Here is a 23348-nt window from a genome sequence, read left to right as displayed (position 1 = left end):
GGTAGGTGTGATGAGTGTAGATGTATGCATGTAGAAGGAATGTTCACATTGCAGGGTAGGTGTGATGAGTACAGATGTATGCATGTAGAAGGAGTGTTCACATTACAGGGTAGGTGTGATGAGTGTAGATGTATGCATGTAGAAGGAGTGTTCACATTACAGGGTAGGTGTGATGAGTGTAGATGTATGCATGTAGAAGGAATGTTCACATTACAGGGTAGGTGTGATGAGTATAGATGTATGCTTTATGCTTGTAGAAGGAGTGTTCACATTACAGGGTAGGTGTGATGAGTGTAGATGTATGCATGTAGAAGAAGTGTTCACATTACAGGGTAGGTGTGATGAGTGTAGATGAATGCATGTAGAAGGAATGTTCACAGTAGAGAGTAGGTGTGATGAGTATAGATGTATGCTTGTAGAAGGAATGTTCACAATAGAGAGTAGGTGTGATGAGTATAGATGTATGCTTGTAGAAGGATTGTTCACATTACAGGGTAGGTGTGATGAGTGTAGATGTATGCATGTAGAAGGAGTGTTCACATTACAGGGTAGGTGTGATGAGTGTAGATGTATGCATGTAGAAGGAATGTTCACATTACAGGGTAGGTGTGATGAGTATAGATGTATGCTTTATGCTTGTAGAAGGAGTGTTCACATTACAGGGTAGGTGTGATGAGTGTAGATGTATGCATGTAGAAGAAGTGTTCACATTACAGGGTAGGTGTGATGAGTGTAGATGAATGCATGTAGAAGGAATGTTCACAGTAGAGAGTAGGTGTGATGAGTATAGATGTATGCTTGTAGAAGGAATGTTCACAATAGAGAGTAGGTGTGATGAGTATAGATGTATGCTTGTAGAAGGATTGTTCACATTACAGGGTAGGTGTGATGAGTGTGGATGTATGCATGTATAAGGAGTGTTCACATTACAGGGTTGGTGTGATGAGTGTGGATGTATGCATGTATAAGGAGTGTTCACATTACAGGGTTGGTGTGATGAGTGTAGATGTATGCATGTAGAAGGAGTGTTCACATTACAGGGTAGGTGTGATGAGTATAGATGTATGCTTGTAGAAGGATTGTTCACATTACAGGGTAGGTGTGATGAGTGTAGATGTATGCATGTAGAAGGAATGTTCACAATAGAGAGTAGGTGTGATGAGTATAGATGTATGCTTGTAGAAGGATTGTTCACATTACAGGGTAGGTGTGATGAGTGTAGATGTATGCATGTAGAAGAAGTGTTCACATTACAGGGTAGGTGTGATGAGTATAGATGTATGCTTGTAGAAGGATTGTTCACATTACAGGGTAGGTGTGATGAGTGTAGATGTATGCATGTAGAAGGAATGTTCACAATAGAGAGTAGGTGTGATGAGTATAGATGTATGCTTGTAGAAGGATTGTTCACATTACAGGGTAGGTGTGATGAGTGTAGATGTATGCATGTAGAAGGAATGTTCACAATAGAGAGTAGGTGTGATGAGTATAGATGTATGCTTGTAGAAGGATTGTTCACATTACAGGGTAGGTGTGATGAGTGTAGATGTATGCATGTAGAAGGAGTGTTCACATTACAGGGTAGGTGTGATGAGTGTAGATGTATGCATGTAGAAGGATTGTTCACATTACAGGGTTGGTGTGATGAGTATAGATGTATGCATGTAGAAGGAGTGTTCACATTTCAGGGTAGGTGTGATGAGTGTAGATGTATGCATGTAGAAGGAGTGTTCACATTACAGGGTAGGTGTGATGAGTGTAGATGTATGCATGTAGAAGGAATGTTCACATTACAGGGTAGGTGTGATGAGTATAGATGTATTCATGTAGAAGGATTGTTCACATTACAGGGTAGGTGTGATGAGTATAGATGTATGCATGTAGAATGAATGTTCACAATAGAGGGTAGGTGTGATGAGTATAGATGTATGCTTGTAGAAGGATTGTTCACATTACAGGGTAGGTGTGATGAGTGTAGATGTATGCATGTAGAAGGAATGTTCACATTGCAGGGTAGGTGTGATGAGTACAGATGTATGCATGTAGAAGGAGTGTTCACATTACAGGGTAGGTGTGATGAGTACAGATGTATGCATGTAGAAGAAGTGTTCACATTACAGGGTAGGTGTGATGAGTGTAGATGTATGCATGTAAAAGGAATGTTCACATTACAGGGTAGGTGTGATGAGTATAGATGTATGCATGTAGAATGAATGTTCACAATAGAGGGTAGGTGTGATGAGTGTAGATGTATGCATGTAGAAGGAATGTTCACATTACAGGGTAGGTGTGATGAGTATAGATGTATAATTCATGTAGAAGGATTGTTCACATTACAGGGTAGGTGTGATGAGTATAGGTGTATGCATGTAGAATGAATGTTCACAATAGAGGGTAGGTGTGATGAGTATAGATGTATGCTTGTAGAAGGATTGTTCACATTACAGGGTAGGTGTGATGAGTGTAGATGTATGCATGTAGAAGGATTGTTCACATTACAGGGTTGGTGTGATGAGTATAGATGTATGCATGTAGAAGGAGTGTTCACATTTTAGGGCAGGTGTGATGAGTGTAGATGTATGCATGTAGAAGGAGTGTTCACATTACAGGGTAGGTGTGATGAGTGTAGATGTATGCATGTAGAAGGAATGTTCACATTACACGGTAGGTGTGATGAGTATAGATGTATAATTCATGTAGAAGGATTGTTCACATTACAGAGTAGGTGTGATGAGTATAGATGTATGCATGTAGAATGAATGTTCACAATAGAGGGTAGGTGTGATGAGTATAGATGTATGCTTGTAGAAGGATTGTTCACATTACAGGGTAGGTGTGATGAGTGTAGATGTATTCATGTAGAAGGAATGTTCACATTGCAGGGTAGGTGTGATGAGTACAGATGTATGCATGTAGAAGGAGTGTTCACATTACAGGGTAGGTGTGATGAGTACAGATGTATGCATGTAGAAGAAGTGTTCACATTACAGGGTAGGTGTGATGAGTGTAGATGTATGCATGTAGAAGGAATGTTCACATTGCAGGGTAGGTGTGATGAGTACAGATGTATGCATGTAGAAGGAGTGTTCACATTACAGGGTAGGTGTGATGAGTACAGATGTATGCATGTAGAAGAAGTGTTCACATTACAGGGTAGGTGTGATGAGTGTAGATGTATGCATGTAGAAGGAGTGTTCACATTACAGGGTGTGATAAGTGTAGATATCATAGTAAAATTAACTATAGGTAGTAGAATCGCATACTATCAATCAGTTTGTAATATAATTCTTATTTCAACTCTAAGAATTTAGAGCTAGTCTGTATATATATATATATATATATTTATATATATATATATATCTCAAAATATGTCTGTGGATCTGTCTTTCAGCTATAGCGCATGCTGATTATCTTACCAATGCAGCCACGCATTACGATACCATGTTAAGAAATATTTTTGTATGGTTCAATTACTATATCTGGGGTCACGGCCAATTCTTCTCGCCCGGACAATTATATTGTTTCCGTATTGTCGTATTCAAAGTTTTGATGAATAGCTTCTGGTGGAGCAGTAACCTTTTTATACACACACTTCTATGCAAGAATTGTTATTATTAATTCAACAGCTTCAGGATTTTTATTTTGTTTTTTGAGTTCGTATTAATTGTATCATTACCGAATAATCTTTTATTGTAATCGTAGCATAACTGACTTAATTTAGCTATTACTTCCTAGTTATTTCACATTTACATCTAAACCTTTTTATAGTCATTTTATTTTTTTAATTTACATGTACAGTTGTTTTACTTATTTTTAATTCGGTTGTCCTGCATGAAACCATTTCTTCATGATATGAAGTTTGAAAGTTATAGTTGTTTGACAAAGTTTAATAAACCTTTATAGCTATTATTTTCTCTCTTAATTTATTTCAACTACACAAACAATTCTCTCATGATATGTAGTTTGAAAGTTAGAATGGTAAATGTTGTTAAATATGGTAAATACAAGTCAATTTTTTGTGCAAAGACTTTTTTATTACCAGGGCAACGCCGGGTAGTACAGCTAGTATATACCCTAGGACACTCATGTATTCGCGGCATCCTACTTTCGCATTTTCGCGGCAACATCCTCTCGAAACTAAATGGCTAAAAATTAAATGGCTTTGTTAATTGATATTCACAATAAAATCGTCATATTAAAAATGCAGGCAAGTTTCGTCTGTGGTTGGCTTATTAGGCAATTTTTGCTAAACTCATTATAGCTCACTAAACTCAATACGCCGACTGAGCAGCATGGCAAAACAAATTAAGATAATAAGTTTTTTTGGAAAAGCCTAGACAAATTAGGAAGATGATGATATTAGTTTAGTCATTGAATTTGTAACTGATGAGGATGACAGTCTGGTAGGGAAAGTCATAAAATTAAATAATAATTATTGTGGTGATGAATTTTCTTACCAACCAAAAGCAATAACACCCGGAGCCATGGCCCCGCGGGCTATAAATACTTGAATTCTAATATTGGTATCACATAGGTCACTGCGGCAGGGACCTTGACGTCATTGATAGTCCATGAAACAAATGGCAGCAAGCGATCAAATTGCATTATTGATCTCGCCTACACATTTCTACATGCCGTTCACAAATAAAAACTACCGTACTTTTCGGACTATTAGCCGCTACTTTTTTCTGATGATTTGAGCCATGCGGCTTATATAAGAGTGCGGCTAATCTGTGGCTTTTTCTTTCACCTCTAGGGCGCACTAACGGGAATCTCCAATTAGCGTGCTGCTAGCGGTGAAAGAAAATAGGAAACAATGCCTCACGGTACTGTCCCGTTAGGCACTAAGTTAAAAAGTGTCGGATAATACGAAACTGCCGTTCTGCACTGTTCCGTTTTAAACGGCAAAGTTGCTGCCATGTTAAAAAGCACAGTCCTAGTTATGCGGCCTATACAAAGGTGCGGCTTATGTATTGTTTTATTATCGTTTATTGGAAAATAAAGCAGATGCAGCTTATATAGTGGTGCGTTTTATAGTCTGAAAAGTACGGTAGTCCCAAATTGGAAAATATTTCGTACCAGTGAACTGGACCTGAGGAATCTAATGATGTTTGTTCCACTGCATTTATTTTCACATCACTATATTTTCGCACTCATCAGGGCTGCGAAATTAAGTTGCAGGGAAATTTTACTCTGTATGCTACTCACGAAACTAAATACTAGCGAAATATAAGTGTCCTAGGGTATATATAAATCTCAATGTTTGTCTGTCTGTCCAGCTATAGCTATAAAGTTTTAAGAATGAGAAATCCACTGCCAACTGGTTTTGAAATCACAACCTCCAATTTTGCATGCATCTATTTCTCTAATACACTCCACTGTTCAACTTGCTATACCATGGAATAAATGTGGCACATACTTGGAATACATGCCAATCTTTCATGGCTTCACGTTAAACACTGCAGCTATCTTCATGTGTAAAGCCATACCGGAAGAAAAGTCCGTGAAGCCTTACCAGAAGAAACATGCATGCCTATAAGTGAAGAAAAATGCTTAAACTCGTCAAGCCACCAAGACTATTGCAATCAGTATAGAACTGCAGTAGGCGTTGCAGCCGGTACGGTACTTCTACAGCCTACTATTTGATTACGCAGAAATAAACAGTAAACTTAAATAGCACAGTTTACAGAAATAAACAAACATCTTGATTTAAAAGTTACGATGGTAGAATGTTAGTTAGAATATGTTGATTGAAAGTAAATTTTTGGTACAAAAACTTTTTTATTACCTGTGCAATGCTGTGCATCCAGCTAGTAAAGATATTATTTCAACTCTGTAAGTTTTGGGAACAAGTAGTAGAGTTATTATTGAAAACCTGTAAGGATTTAGAGTTAGCAATAGAGTTATTCAGTCCTGTAAGGATTTGTAGTTCATAATAGTGTTATTTTTTCTCAGAAATAATAACCAGCAGAATCGTATCCAGCAATTACATAAATTGTGCGAATGAGTTCATAGTTTGATAGAGGAGTGGTAGTTTGGTGGAGGAGAATAACGTGTTGTTTACCTGCTGGTCAGCTCTCGTTTGACCTTCAGGAATATAATTTGAATAAATTCTTCCATGCTTATCAGGGAGAACAACAAGAACTCGGAGCTATAGAAGAAAAGCGGAGGACGATGGTCAAACAAGAAAGAGAGACGTTATCTGACCTGGCAGCCTTGCGAAACCGTCCAGCCATTGAGACTCTTCCAATGGATGTCGTGTACTGCATCTCCATGGCAACGTATAAACAGTGGAAAGTCTTTCTTAGGTACATGTTAAATAGTTAGGCTTGTTTTTTGTTACTCAAGAAATTGCACTCTCACATTTGCTAGTTGATATTTCACTGACTGCTGTAACAATACATTTTATTGCCACATTAGTGACAGCTTACTGACACTTACAAAATTGTCTTATTACGCCTATACTTTCAGGATACATGCAGCCTATGGTATATATATATATATATATATATATATATATATATTTCTCAAAGTCCGTATGCGTGTCTTTTGGAAATCCGGCTATAGCTATTATTAGAACAGCTGAGCTTGACAACAATAAAGACTCAAATTCATGGAATTTCATGGAATTCTTACTGTCATTGGAAGCCTAACCTTATTAACTAGCTTAATGGAGTTTCCATTGGCAATATGCCAGGCCACTAGCTTGAAGGGTACAGTTGTTTGACAAAGTTTTAAAACCTTTACAGTTGTTTTTATTTCTCTCTTAATTTAGTTCAACTACACGGACACACTTCTCTCATGATATGTAGTTTGAAAATTAGAATGGCAAATGTTGTTATATGTTAAATACAAAACAATTTTCTGTCCAAAGGCTCTTCTATTACACGGGCAACGCCCGGTGGCACAGCTAATATATATATATATATATATATGGATGTGATGCTGATGTTTGCCCGGTTATATAGCTGCAGTAGAAGCTATATTTACACCTACAATGTAAATACAGTAGAAGCTCCTATAACGTATACCTCGTATAACGTAAATTCCAGACAACGTAAAAAATTTATGTGAAGTCTTTGTTTCTTACTACATAGAGAATTCTATATAACGTAAAGCGTCAAGTTGGGCGAGTTTTTGAATGTTAGTTTATTTCGCCGCGCTTGCAGAAAAATACGCTGTGCGTTTAGAGTTATATCTATTATATATAACTTTTGCGGCATTCGAGTTCGCTGTAATATATCGTTAAATTTGTCAACAAAAAGGCGAATAAGATAGCTGCGCAGTTGTTCCTAAATACCAAGATGATTGAGGTGCAGGTGTTACAGCATCGGTCTAACAGTCCTAATGTCACGAGTTGGAGTATCGGCAAAAATGATCTTATTCCTAACCTTAACCCTCCTGATACTGACGACGACGAACAGGTAGAACTGGTAGAACAGGTAGAACAGGTAGAACTGGTAGAACTGGTAGAACAGGTAGAACAGGTAGAACAGGTAGAACTGGTAGAACAGGTAGAACTGGTAGAACAGGTAGAACAGGTAGAACAGGTTGAACAGGTAGAACTGGTAGAACAGGTAGAACAGGTAGAACTGGTAGAACAGGTAGAACTGGTAGAACAGGTAGAACTGGTAGAACAGGTAGAACCGGTAGAACAGGTAGAACTGGTAGAACAGGTAGAACAGGTTGAACTGATTTTTATAGTAAAAGGATTTTTTTGCCTTATTGTAGGCGTACACAATATTTGTTATTAGCTTTACTTTGCAGATTAGACTTTGCTGTTTACAAAATGAGCAAATCATTGTAGATGAACTTCGAAAATGTGCAGTCCCTATCAACTTGTAAATTTACCGCAATCATGGTTTATAAAACCAATGAGATTGATTATAAAAAAGAGAAAGGTTGTTGATGCAAACCAATAATACTGCAGTTACTTTACAGCTCGCACATTGAAAGAGTTAAGTATTTTCTTTTTGCATGGCCGAAGGAGTGAGTTTGAAAAGATCTGGGAACAGATTAGGCAATTTACACGTATTAAACTGTTCTTATAATGTAAATTCCCTATAACCTAAACGTTCCTGGAACAGATTATTTATGTTATAAAAGCGTCTACTGTAATCTGTTCTGAGAACAATTAAGCTATAGAGATTTTACGTTATATGAACCGCAAAATACATGTACATTGCCTAACCCAGGCCAAGATCGTCCCAAACTCACCTGTTTGTCCCTGGAAACAAGAAAAACTGGATCGAACTTCTTAATTCAATGACTGTACAGTAATTGTGGTTTGTATCGACAAATTTTTTCTTTGTTTTTATCACTTTCATATGGTTTAGAGCTCATGAATATGGTAGTGTACATTATGGTAAATTATGGTAAATTTGCAATTAGTTAAGAAGAACACATGCCTTCAATTTCAGCTTAATCGATTTTTCTTCACAGACAGTTCTAGACAGCAAAAACCATGTTGCAAAGAAAAAGATAAAAAATATTGTATATGTCTAAAATAATATAAAACAAAAATACATCTACTATAATAAAAGCGCAGGCTGTCTTTCCGTCCATCTGTCCGAAACCAGGTTACCCAAGGACACTTATGTATTCGCCTCCCTAACTTTCGCGTTTTCGCGGAGTCATACTATCGCGAAAATTTTATGAGTGAAACTAAACTATCATAATGAACGAGCGAAAACGCGGAATTAAATAGCTTTGTTCATTGATAGTCCAAGAAACAAATGGCAGCAAGCGATCAAATTGCATTATCGATCTCGGCCACACAATTCTACCTGCGGTTCACAATTACAAACTACATGTAGTCCCAAATTGAAATTTTTTTTCTTTCCGATGAACCGAACCTGAGAAATGTAATTATGTTTGTTCCACTGCATTTATGTTCACATCACTATATTTTCGCACTCATCAGAGCTGCGAAATTGAGTTGCCGCGGAATTTTACTCTGTATGCTACTCACGAAACTAAATACTAGCGAAATATAAGTGTCCTCGTGTATATTTTGGGACTAGCTGTGCCACCTGGCTTTGCCCGGGTAATAAAAAGTTTTTTGAAAAGAAAATTGATTTGTATTTAACATATAATAACATTTGCCATTCTAACTTTCAAACTACATATCATGAGAGAAGTGTTTTGTGTAGTTGAAATAAATTTAAAAAAAATAAAAACAACTGTAAAGCTATGTCAGCTTTGAAAAACAACTGGAATTAAAAGTTTTGTGCAGGACAACTAAATTAAAATTAAATAAATCTAAAGGTTTTCAAACCACTGTAAATTAAAAATTTTATGACTTTCAGTGATGTATATCTTTTAATAACATACAGTGGAACCTCGGTTCTCGAACGTAATCTGTTCCAGAAGAATGTTTGAGTTCCAAAACAATTTTCCCATTAGAACAAATGTGAGTAAATTTTAATCCATTCCAAGGTGAGAAAACAACTTCGGTAAAGTATTTTACATTTCACACCATAAACTGTACTGTATACTGCATACTATAAATAAAAAACGGGTTGATATAGATCGTGTTTAATTTTAATAAAAGGTTTTCTATTTATGGTAATGGAAAAAGAAAACAAAAGTGAACATTTCGTATGTTTTGCTTTTAAAACATCATAAATAATAAAAGGTTAAGATACAATGTCAAAAATTGCGGAAATTGATAATGAAACAGCAAAAAAATGCAACAGATCATTTACATCAAAAATCGTATGAAAAAGAAAATATAAACAGCAATGGCACATTTACTTCACATCTTTGAAGGAGAATCCTCCTCCAAGACATTTTAGGGTAACTCAACTGGAGGGGTTATCTCTCTAGCAAATCCATTCAGTAGAGGAGCCGTCGTCCCAGATAGTTCCTCCCTTTTTGTAACGAATTTATGAAGCCTAAATTGCTTCTCCATTTGTTAACGAATGTTTCCATACTGTTTCCGGAGCTGTTTCAATTTTAATGCGCAAGCTCCAGTCTGCTCAGAATCTATGTTCAAGTTCTGAGACGAACAAATCTCAAAATCTTCAGTTGAAAACTGAGTTGGTCGAGAACCGAAGCGTCCAAGAGCAGAGGTTTCACTGTATATAATCAGTACACAAATCACCAAATTTTAAGTTCGAGATAAATTATTGTCGTTATTGGAGGACCAAATAAATTAGCCCTAAAGAAAAAAATGAATAAGCATCGCTTTGCGTATACTTAGGGCTCAAAATATTTCTGAATAGAGGCGTCGTAACTCGTGGACGCAAAGCTAAAATAATTAACGCGTGCATGGTGTATGCGGTATATGAAACATCTCTGATTACTATGCCGTTCTAGCTCAGTGGTAGAGCTTCCGGAGAAGCAACTTGTTGATGCCTTCGAGGTATTTGTCGCGAATTCCAAACCATCAGCAGGCTAAATTTCATTATCAAGATTTTAATCCAGCTTTAGCTGGAGGGACATACATACACCCATACTTTGAAAAACATATATATAGATAAAAAAATGTTTTGGATGAAACTCCAACTCGTGACGCTCAAGATGGTAGACTGACACTCTAACACCTGCACCTATCAACCACCTTTAAGTATTTCTGAATAATTGGGCAGCCACTTATTCTCTCTGCTTTATTTACACACCTGACTGTCTTTATGGCACACTAGACTGTTGGAGTAGTTTATATAATAGAGATACACACTAGACTGTTCGAGTACTAGTACGTATATATAATAGAGATACACACTAGACTGTTGGCGTACTAGTATATATAATAGAGATACACATTAGACTGTTGGAGTACTAGTATATATAATAGAGATACGCACTAGGCTGTTGAAGTACTAGTATATATAATAGAGATACACACTAGACTGTTGGAGTACTAGTATGTATAATAGAGATACACACTAGGCTGTTGAAGTACAAGTATATATAATAGTGATATACACTAGACTGTTGGCGTACTAGTATATATAATAGAGATACACACTAGACTGTTGGAGTACTAGTATATATAATAGAGATACACACTAGACTGTTGGAGTACTAGTATATATAATAGAGATACACACTAGACTGTTGGAGTACTAGTATGTATAATAGAGATACACATTAGACTGTTGGAGTACTAGTATATATAATAGAGATACACACTAGGCTGTTGAAGTACAATTATATATAATAGAGATATACACTAGACTGTTGGCGTACTAGTATATATAATAGAGATACACACTAGGCTGTTGGAGTTCTAGTATATATAATAGAGATACACACTAGACTGTTGGAGTACTAGTATATATAATAGAGATACACACTAGGCTGCCAGAGTACTAGTATATATAATAGAGATATACACTAGACTGTTGGCGTACTAGTATATATAATGGAGATACACACTAGACTGTTGGAGTACTAGTATATATAATAGATATATACACTAGGCTGTTGGAGTACTAGTATATTTAATAGAGATACACCTATTCATCATTTTCTCTCCCAACTTTTGCGAGAGAGATAACGATATTTTCAGGGTTAGTTTTAGGGCTCTCATTATTCAAGCCGAGTTTGATAACTCGCACTGACTTTACGCTTTACATTATAATTTTTACTTAAAACATTATGTATAATATATATAATATTATATATAATGCACTTAAAACAAAGTAAAAGCTTTATATAAGTTCTTTATGTTAAGTGCATTTTACATGAAAAGAGGTTTATGTTATGTTATAGGTTATATGTTATAGGAGCGTCTACTGTATATCTGTTAGGGGTTTTTAGATCGCACATGTTCTACTGATCGTACATGGCGTGATACGTTTTACTAATGCATTCAAGCTAGGTCTTGTAAGATCTGTATTTGATGTTCCAACAGGCTAAAAAGTGGTTGGCATTTCATAGGCAGACCATCTTCTCTTCTTTAAGTTTTCAACACAGATTTTTACAAATTGTAAGTGGATTCACCCGTATCCATCGTATAAGGGAGCATTGCCCAAATTTGATTTTTCAAGTGCTCCCGCATATACAGCGGAACCTGGGTTCTTGAGCATTTCAGTTCTCAAACGATTCGGTTTTCGACCAAATCGGAGCAAGCGCATTCGAATTAAACATTCGAAACAGCTCCGGAAACTGCATGGAAACATTCTTTAAGAAAGGGAGAAGCAAGTTACGCTTCATAAGTTCTTTACAAAAAGGAAGGAACCATCGCGGACGACGTCCCTCTACCGAAGAGATTTGTTAGGGAGACAACTCTTCCAGTCGCGTTACTCCAAGTTGTTTCAGAGGAGGATTCTCCTTTAAAGATGTAAAGTAAACGTGCCATTGCGGTTTATAGTTTCTTTTTCACACGATTTTTGATGTAACTAGTATGTTGTATTTTTAGCTGTTTCGTTATCAAATCTTGCACTTTTTGTTATTGTATCATAATCTAAAATAATTCAAGAGCAAACATACGAAATGCTTACTTTTTGTTTTCTGTTTTCATCTAAAGTAAACACGATGTATATCTACCCATTTTTATTTATAGCATGTAGTATACAGTAAAGTTTATGGTGTAAAATGAAAAAAATACTTTACTGAAGTTGTTATCTCAGCGTGGAATGGATTAAAATTTACATATATTAATTATAATGGGAATACTAGTTTCGGATCTCGAACAACTCGGTTTTCAAACAATTTGGTTTTCGAACAATTTCTGGAAAGATTATGTTCGAGAACCACTATACATGCTATATATCGAGGTTCCACTGTACATGCTATATATCGAGGTTCCACTGTACATGCTATATATCGAGGTTCCACTGTACATGCTATATATCGGGGTTTCACTCTACATGATATATATCGAGGTTCCATTGTACATGCTATATATCGAGGTTCCACTGTCTCATGATATAGGTATATCGAGGTTCCATTGTACATGCTATATGTCGAGGTTCCACTGTACATGCTTACTATTCCATTCTAATACAGCTACCTCCGACTCTTTTTAAACCTTAACTTGCGATCTCTCTCCATTCTCCCATATCACTCACTTAAAGGTTGACTTGCAATAAAATTCACATTACAGTTATTTAGTATCAAAAGATTCGCCATGTCTTACTCTGTTGTGTTGTAGGTGCCAAATATGTGGGAATGTGATTAAAAGCTCTTAAAAGCTCAAAAACGAACAGAAAATCGCAGCCACACGAGACCGCCCTAGTTTGGATTCGTTTTCCAAAACGGCTAAAATGTGACGTATGTGTGCGAGATAGTTTATGTTTACACTTTCATGCATCCTTATTCGTCAAAATATTTTCACAAATATACTTCACGCTTGCAATAAAAACCATGTCTATTTTTCTTATATCGGCATCGTAATGCTGCAACTTTGAGCAGTGATATCTCAAAACCTAGCATAAAAATATGTTTAATTTTTTAAACTTAGCTTAAACGATTGCATATCATCTTCTGACAAACATGATGAGCCTTTTGGTCCGTTATGATGGTCAAAAAATGCTGTAGAAATTGTTCGCGCCATATGGCGGGAATTGTAAGTCACATGATCAGATAATGTTAGTTTCAGTTCAAGTTTGATCTATCGCAAATAACAGACACGCTTTCTCGTATTAAACTTCTTAATTTCAATTCGTCATAATGTCTAACGCGCCACATCGTGTTTGTGCAGCTGGCAAGCTGAGAAGCACCTTTTTTCTTGGCCAAGAGCAGAGAAAAGACCAAACCATCACCGGGGGTGGAGCAACTGGGTGAAGCTGGATGTGACAAACTTTATTTATTCGCCTGCTTTCTCTTACCTTTGTTTTCGCCATTTCAAAGATGACATGTTTTCTATCCTGTTTGCATACTCCGCATGTCACCAAAGCACGTGAGTAATTTATTTTATGAACTACTTGTATTAGTAGTAGTAACTCGGGTTATTTTCTAGTATTCTCCTAATACTACTGTATTAATCTATATTTAATATTACAATATTAATTTCATTTAATTGTAATATGTCATTCTTAGTATTTTATCTTTTTAATTACGTGTATTATTCTTATTATAATAACAAAACTAATTCATACTGCATATCTATCTGTAAAACGTAATATATTAATCTATAATTGATAAAATAATGTTAAGTTTCACAATTAATTTCGCCAAATTTCTTAACCCCATTCACTTATAGATATGTTATATAAAATAGTTATTGTCATTTTCTGGTATCATCGTTAATACCATATTAGTATTATTAGATGATTATTATTAGTATTAGGTGATGAAGAGTTTGTGCCAACCACTGAAGACTGGGAAGAGTTTGAGCGCTATGTTGGCCAGCGTCAAACACTCTCCAATTACATGTAAAATAGAGCTGAACTTAACCAAACGTGACAAAATATAAAGAATATCCATAGAGTTATTACTCACATTTTTATGTTTACAATATGATGGATTCGGATAAGGTTTTGTAAAATCTGTGTCATGATTGCATGGCTATATATTTATTCCTTTTCTGATCAAGCAAATATGATATAATAACAGGAAATGATGTTGTACAATTCTTATTGCAAGTCTATTGTGTTGTGATTTCAGACCCGAATTCTCCTTCAAAGAGGAGAAAATAATAGTAAGTGTGACAGCACTCCAGCGACTATTTCACTGTCATGCCTGCACCCTCCCCAGCTCATTCACAATGGTGTGAGAAGGTGGAAGGGTAGAGTTCAAGGTTAAATGTGCCTCCTGTCACCAATCGTACACTTGGGAAACAACTGCCAGGGTGAACAGAGCTCACGTCATCAACTCCCTGCTGGTAGCTGCATCACTCTTTTCTGGACGATGCCTTACGCAGAACCTCCGTTTTCTGTTGCTCCTGAACATCGCGATACCAAGCCACATCGTTTGCCTCTACCAACAAAGAGAATACTTACATAGTATGAGTGTTAATATTTACCCATAAACGTGGAAAATGTGAGTAAAAGTTAGGCACACTAATTGAATAACGACATTTAGAAAAAATTTGTTTCTTGAAATGAAAATATGTCATCCTTCAAGCGAAATATATAAGTTAAAATTCTGATTCTTCATCATAATATAACACAAAATGGGGGAAGAGGATTCTACATTCTTAGACTAATGATAATGATACAAATTAATCTTGTATAATGAAGTTTTACAATATTTTACAGTGTATTGCTGAGCAGTACACCCTGCATAACGAGGGATTGATGGCAGCAATCGATTGGGAGCTTGATTTGGCAGGTGATGGTAGATGCGATAGTCCCGGGGCATTGCGCACTATACGGGGCCTACACTATGATGGATCAGAGCTGCGGTTTAATAGTCAGCAGCCATCCTGTCAAGGTAACACATTGACAGTTTTTACTTCACAGCCTGACAAAAACACAAACTTTTTAGTAGTTATCATTACACAAACATGAAGTTGCTGATCTAGCTAAATAATTCATTCAAATGATGTGAAAGTGATTGTTGGTCGTAACTTTTTTTACTTTGCAGTCAACGGAGACCACCAGCTCTAACGCCATGGAGCTGGAAGGCCGCAAGCGATGCCAGTCCGATCTAATTTCCCACGGCCTGAGAGTGAGGTCCATTACAACGGATGTTGTTACAAAGGTTGCGTGCATACCGCAAGCTTGTGCTTTGGCTTATGCCGCAAATTCGTCGCGGTGAGTGACGGCCTCTACCTGCCTGCTTGGTGTCTAAGATTCGGGCACTTTTGCCACCAACGGATGATGAAGAAGAGTTTGCAGACTTGCAAACAAGACTTGCGGCATAAACCAAAACACAAGATTGCGGTATGCACACAACCTTTTTCGAGCATTTGGCGATGGCTCTCCAAATGGGAATAGATTATTTACCAAAACAATTATTGAACAACAATAATTGCTGATCATCAAATTAATCTCGATCTTTATATAATAAAATCATAAAACTAATCCACTCTCTACTGTAGTAAGTGTACAAGCCAAATATAACAATTCTCCTTGTGTTCCACGAGTTGAGAAAATGTGTGTTCAACCGATGCATTAAATGTGTATCACAAGAATTGTAGATAATGCCTGACACATTAGCATAGCTTTGGTGTTGTTGGCATTAAATGAAAATCCAACTCACTATGATATCGCAGGTAATTATTCCACCCCAACCCCCAAGGGGTGCAGGCGCCACAAGTTCGTCCACACCAGGATGCATACACAGGCATTCATGCTCCCCGTGGTCATAGAGACAATGCGCAAACTCAGCATCATGGCAGCACAAACATTCAGGAAGAGATGGCATGTATTGACAGTGCTTGCAGACACACCACTCTGTAGCCGATGGTATTAGCTCCTAAAGAAATGAACAGATATGTCTATGCAACCATAGCTAATACATCAGGTCGTTGTTATCCAACAGTATATCAGTGCAGCACTAGATTTATATATTAAAATTGTTAATGTTGTCATTCGAGAAAAATCTGTAATTATTTTTTCGCAGTATGAAGCGATAATTATCATGATTAAAATCATATATATATATATAATAATCGCTCTATCACTCTCTAGCTAAAACTATTACTACTAGCTAGCTTGGCACATAAGAGCTGGCTAGTGGCGGTGCTTACTTGCTGGGAGGTTTGATTATGTTGAGGATCTTCTTCAGATAGAGCATCAGGCTCGAAACGCCAGGGTCTTAACTCTTCAGAATTTGACATTTTTTATGATCGCAACTCGGACATGTACACATATGTTGAATTGTCGGACGGAATGGCCAAGCTGAAACTGTAAAGTAGCGAGCATCTATATTTGATACGGGGTCTTGGGTAAAACCCGAAGTGTTTGTCATAATCGATTGCTACGATAAGTTTTATATTGAGCTTTTTATTGGCCTTTCAATTTACGCGAGAACATCACGTGACAGGACAGTAACCAAACTCTGCGGATACGTCATCGAAATCGAGAGATTCCATTCTACAGCGGCTTTTCGTTTTTGAGGTTTTAAGAGTTTGTAATCACAATTCCACATATTTGGCACCTACAGCACAACAGAGTAAGACATGGCGAATCTTTTGATGCCAAATAACTGTAATGTGAATTTTGTTGCAAGTCAACCTTTAACTCAAGGATCTCTTTCCATTCTCCTATATCACTAACTTAACTTATGATCTCTCTCCATTCTCCCATATCACTAACTTAACTTATGATCTCTCTCCATTCTCCCATATCACTAACTTAACTTATGATCTTTCTCCATTCTCCCATATCACTAACTTAACTAATGATCTTTCTCCATTCTCCCGTATCACTAACTTAACTTATGATCTCTCTTCATTCTCCCATATCACTAACTTAACTTATGATCTCTCTCCATTCTCCCATATCACTAACTTAACTTATGATCTCTCTCCATTCTCCCATATCACTAACTTAACTTATGATCTCTCTCCATTCTCCCATATCACTAACTTAACTTATGATCTTTCTCCATTCTCCCATATCACTAACTTAACTTATGATCTCTCTCCATTCTCCCATATCACTAACTTAACTTATGATCTCTCTTCATTCTCCCATATCACTAACTTAACTTATGATCTCTCTCCATTCTCCCATATCACTAACTTAACTTATGATCTCTCTCCATTCTCCCATATCACTAACTTAACTTAGGATCTCTCTTCATTCTCCTATATCACTAACTTAACTTATGATCTCTCTCTATTCTCCCATACCACTTACTTAACTTATGATCTCTCTCCATTCTCGCATATCACTAACTTAACTTATGATCTCTCTCCATTCTCCCATATCACTAACTTAACTTATGATCTCTCTCCATTCTCCCATATCACTAACTTAACTTATGATCTCTCTCCATTCTCCCATATCACTAACTTAACTAATGATCTTTCTCCATTCTCCCATATCACTAACTTAACTTATGATCTCTCTCCATTCTCCCATATCACCAACTTAACTTATGATCTCTTTCCATTCTCCGATATCACTAACTTAACTTATGATCTCTCTCCATTCTCCCATATCACTAACTTAACTTATGATCTCTCTCCATTCTCCCATATCACTAACTTAACTTATGATCTCTCTCCATTCTCCCATATCACTAACTTAACTAATGATCTTTCTCCATTCTCCCATATCACTAACTTAACTTATGATCTCTCTCCATTCTCCCGTATCACTAACTTAACTTATGATCTCTCTTCATTCTCCCATATCACTAACTTAACTTATGATCTCTCTCCATTCTCCCATATCACTAACTTAACTTATGATCTCTCTCCATTCTCCCATATCACTAACTTAACTTATGATCTCTCTCCATTCTCCCATATCACTAACTTAACTAATGATCTTTCTCCATTCTCCCATATCACTAACTTAACTAATGATCTTTCTCCATTCTCCCGTATCACTAACTTAACTTATGATCTCTCTTCATTCTCCCATATCACTAACTTAACTTATGATCTCTCTCCATTCTCCCATATCACTAACTTAACTTATGATCTCTCTTCATTCTCCCATATCACTAACTTAACTTATGATCTCTCTCCATTCTCCCATATCACTAACTTAACTTATGATCTCTCTCCATTCTCCCATATCACTAACTTAACTTAGGATCTCTCTTCATTCTCCCATATCACTAACTTAACTAATGATCTTTCTCCATTCTCCTATATCACTAACTTAACTTATGATCTCTCTCCATTCTCCTATATCACTAACTTAACTTATGATCTCTCTCCATTCTCCCATATCACTAACTTAACTTATGATCTCTCTCCATTCTCCCATATCACTAACTTAACTTATGATCTCTCTCCATTCTCCCATATCACCAACTTAACTTATGATCTCTTTCCATTCTCCGATATCACTAACTTAACTTATGATCTCTCTCCATTCTCCCATATCACTAACTTAACTTATGATCTCTCTCCATTCTCCCATATCACTAACTTAACTTATGATCTCTCTCCATTCTCCCATATCACTAACTTAACTAATGATCTTTCTCCATTCTCCCATATCACTAACTTAACTTATGATCTCTCTCCATTCTCCCATATCACTAACTTAACTTATGAACTCTCTCCATTCTCCCATACCACTTAACTTATGATCTCTCTCCATTCTCCCATATCACTAACTTAACTTATGATCTCTCTCCATTCTCCCATATCACTAACTTAACTAATGATCTTTCTCCATTCTCCCATGTCACTAACTTAACTTATGATCTCTCTCCATTCTCCCATATCACTAACTTAACTTATGATCTCTCTCCGTTCTCCCATATCACTAACTTAACTTATGATCTCTCTCCATTCTCCCATATCACTAACTTAACTTATGATCTCTCTCCATTCTCCCATATCACTAACTTAACTAATGATCTTTCTCCATTCTCCCATGTCACTAACTTAACTTATGATCTCTCTCCATTCTCCCATATCACTAACTTGAAGGGTACAGTTGTTACATTTCACACCATAAACTGTACTGTATACTGCATACTATAAATAAAAAACGGGTTGATATAGATCGTGTTTAATTTTAATAAAAGGTTTTCTATTTATGGTAATGGAAAAAGAAAACAAAAGTGAACATTTCGTATGTTTTGCTTTTAAAACATCATAAATAATAAAAGGTTAAGATACAATGTCAAAAATTGCGGAAATTGATAATGAAACAGCAAAAAAATGCAACAGATCATTTACATCAAAAATCGTATGAAAAAGAAAATATAAACAGCAATGGCACATTTACTTCACATCTTTGAAGGAGAATCCTCCTCCAAGACATTTTAGGGTAACTCAACTGGAGGGGTTATCTCTCTAGCAAATCCATTCAGTAGAGGAGCCGTCGTCCCAGATAGTTCCTCCCTTTTTGTAACGAATTTATGAAGCCTAAATTGCTTCTCCATTTGTTAACGAATGTTTCCATACTGTTTCCGGAGCTGTTTCAATTTTAATGCGCAAGCTCCAGTCTGCTCAGAATCTATGTTCAAGTTCTGAGACGAACAAATCTCAAAATCTTCAGTTGAAAACTGAGTTGGTCGAGAACTTAACTAACTTAACTTATGATCTCTCTCCATTCTCCCATACCACTTAACTTATGATCCCTCTCCATTCTCCCATATCACTAACTTAACTAATGATCTCTCTCCATTCTCCCATATCACTAACTTAACTTATGATCTTTCTCCATTCTCCCATATCACTAACTTAACTTATGAACTCTCTCCATTCTCCCATATCACTAACTTAACTAATGATCTCTCTCCATTCTCCCATATCACTAACTTAACTTATGATCTCTCTCCGTTCTCCCATATCACTAACTTAACTTATGATCTCTCTCCATTCTCCCATATCACTAACTTAACTAATGATCTCTCTCCATTCTCCCATATCACTAACTTAACTTATGATCTCTCTTCATTCTCCCATATCACTAACTTAACTAATGATCTCTCTCCATTCTCCCATATCACTAACTTAACTTATGATCTCTCTTCATTCTCCCATATCACTAACTTAACTAATGATCTCTCTCCATTCTCCCATGTCACTAACTTAACTTATGAACTCTCTCCATTCTCCCATATCACTAACTTAACTTATGATCTCTCTTCATTCTCCCATATCACTAACTTAACTTATGATCCCTCTCCATTCTCCCATATCACTAACTTAACTTATGATCTCTCTCCATTCTCCCATATCACTAACTTAACTAATGATCTCTCTCCATTCTCCCATATCACTAACTTAACTTATGATCTCTCTTCATTCTCCCATATCACTAACTTAACTAATGATCTCTCTCCATTCTCCCATGTCACTAACTTAACTTATGAACTCTCTCCATTCTCCCATATCACTAACTTAACTTATGATCTCTCTTCATTCTCCCATATCACTAACTTAACTTATGATCCCTCTCCATTCTCCCATATCACTAACTTAACTTATGATCTCTCTCCGTTCTCCCATATCACTAACTTAACTTATGATCTCTCTCCATTCTCCCATATCACTAACTTAACTTATGATCTCTCTTCATTCTCCCATATCACTAACTTAACTTATGATCTCTCTCCATTCTCCCATATCACTAACTTAACTTATGATCTCTCTCCATTCTCCCATATCACTAACTTAACTAATGATCTTTCTCCATTCTCCCATATCACTAACTTAACTTATGATCTCTCTCCATTCTCCCATATCACTAACTTAACTTATGATCTCTCTCCATTCTCCCATATCACTAACTTAACTTATGATCTCTCTCCGTTCTCCCATATCACTAACTTAACTAATGATCTTTCTCCATTCTCCCATATCACTAACTTAACTTATGATCTCTCTCCATTCTCCCATATCACTAACTTAACTAATGATCTTTCTCCATTCTCCCATATCACTAACTTAACTTAGGATCTCTCTTCATTCTCCCATATCACTAACTTAACTTATGATCCCTCTCCATTCTCCCATGTCACTAACTTAACTTATGATCTCTCTCCATTCTCCCATATCACCAACTTAACTTATGATCTCTTTCCATTCTCCGATATCACTAACTTAACTTATGAACTCTCTCCATTCTCCCATATCACTAACTTAACTTATGATCTCTCTCCATTCTCCCATATCACTAACTTAACTTATGATCTCTCTCCATTCTCCCATATCACTAACTTAACTTATGATCTCTCTTCATTCTCCCATATCACTAACTTAACTAATGATCTTTCTTCATTCTCCCATATCACTAACTTAACTTATGATCTCTCTCCATTCTCCCATATCACTAACTTAACTTATGATCTCTCTCCATTCTCCCATATCACTAACTTAACTAATGATCTTTCTCCATTCTCCCATATCACTAACTTAACTTATGATCTCTCTCCATTCTCCCATGTCACTAACTTAACTTATGATCTCTCTCCATTCTCCCATGTCACTAACTTAACTTATGATCTCTCTTCATTCTCCCATATCACTAACTTAACTTATGATCTCTCTCCATTCTCCCATATCACCAACTTAACTTATGATCTCTTTCCATTCTCCGATATCACTAACTTAACTAATGATCTTTCTCCATTCTCCCATATCACTAACTTAACTAATGATCTTTCTCCATTCTCCGATATCACTAACTTAACTTATGATCTCTCTCCATTCTCCCATACCACTAACTTAACTAATGATCTTTCTCCATTCTCCCATATCACTAACTTAACTTATGAACTCTCTCCATTCTCCCATATCACTAACTTAACTAATGATCTTTCTCCATTCTCCCATATCACTAACTTAACTTATGATCTCTCTTCATTCTCCCATATCACTAACTTAACTTATGATCTCTCTCCATTCTCCCATATCACTAACTTAACTTATGATCTCTCTCCATTCTCCCATATCACTAACTTAACTTAGGATCTCTCTTCATTCTCCCATATCACTAACTTAACTAATGATCTTTCTCCATTCTCCTATATCACTAACTTAACTTATGATCTCTCTCCATTCTCCTATATCACTAACTTAACTTATGATCTCTCTCCATTCTCCCATATCACTAACTTAACTTATGATCTCTCTCCATTCTCCCATATCACTAACTTAACTTATGATCTCTCTCCATTCTCCCATATCACCAACTTAACTTATGATCTCTTTCCATTCTCCGATATCACTAACTTAACTTATGATCTCTCTCCATTCTCCCATATCACTAACTTAACTTATGATCTCTCTCCATTCTCCCATATCACTAACTTAACTTATGATCTCTCTCCATTCTCCCATATCACTAACTTAACTAATGATCTTTCTCCATTCTCCCATATCACTAACTTAACTTATGATCTCTCTCCATTCTCCCATATCACTAACTTAACTTATGAACTCTCTCCATTCTCCCATACCACTTAACTTATGATCTCTCTCCATTCTCCCATATCACTAACTTAACTTATGATCTCTCTCCATTCTCCCATATCACTAACTTAACTAATGATCTTTCTCCATTCTCCCATGTCACTAACTTAACTTATGATCTCTCTCCATTCTCCCATATCACTAACTTAACTTATGATCTCTCTCCGTTCTCCCATATCACTAACTTAACTTATGATCTCTCTCCATTCTCCCATATCACTAACTTAACTTATGATCTCTCTCCATTCTCCCATATCACTAACTTAACTAATGATCTTTCTCCATTCTCCCATGTCACTAACTTAACTTATGATCTCTCTCCATTCTCCCATATCACTAACTTGAAGGGTACAGTTGTTACATTTCACACCATAAACTGTACTGTATACTGCATACT

General features: G+C 36.3%; 1 protein-coding gene across 5 annotated transcripts in view; it reads left to right on the top strand.

The window, feature by feature from the left end:
• Positions 1–23348, top strand: part of LOC137386895 (ubiquitin carboxyl-terminal hydrolase 48-like) — a 120166-nt gene that overhangs the window by 77385 nt on the left and 19433 nt on the right. For all 5 annotated transcript variants that reach the window (XM_068073094.1, XM_068073095.1, XM_068073093.1 and 2 more), the window contains one exon: positions 6130–6308. In XM_068073094.1, coding sequence (XP_067929195.1) covers positions 6130–6308 — 179 coding nt within the window. The remainder of the gene's footprint in view (positions 1–6129; positions 6309–23348) is intronic.

The sequence above is a fragment of the Watersipora subatra genome, chromosome 2 (genome assembly GCF_963576615.1).
Source record: "Watersipora subatra chromosome 2, tzWatSuba1.1, whole genome shotgun sequence".
Taxonomy (NCBI): Eukaryota; Metazoa; Bryozoa; class Gymnolaemata; order Cheilostomatida; family Watersiporidae; genus Watersipora; species Watersipora subatra.
This window is presented reverse-complemented; position numbering and strand designations above follow the sequence as displayed.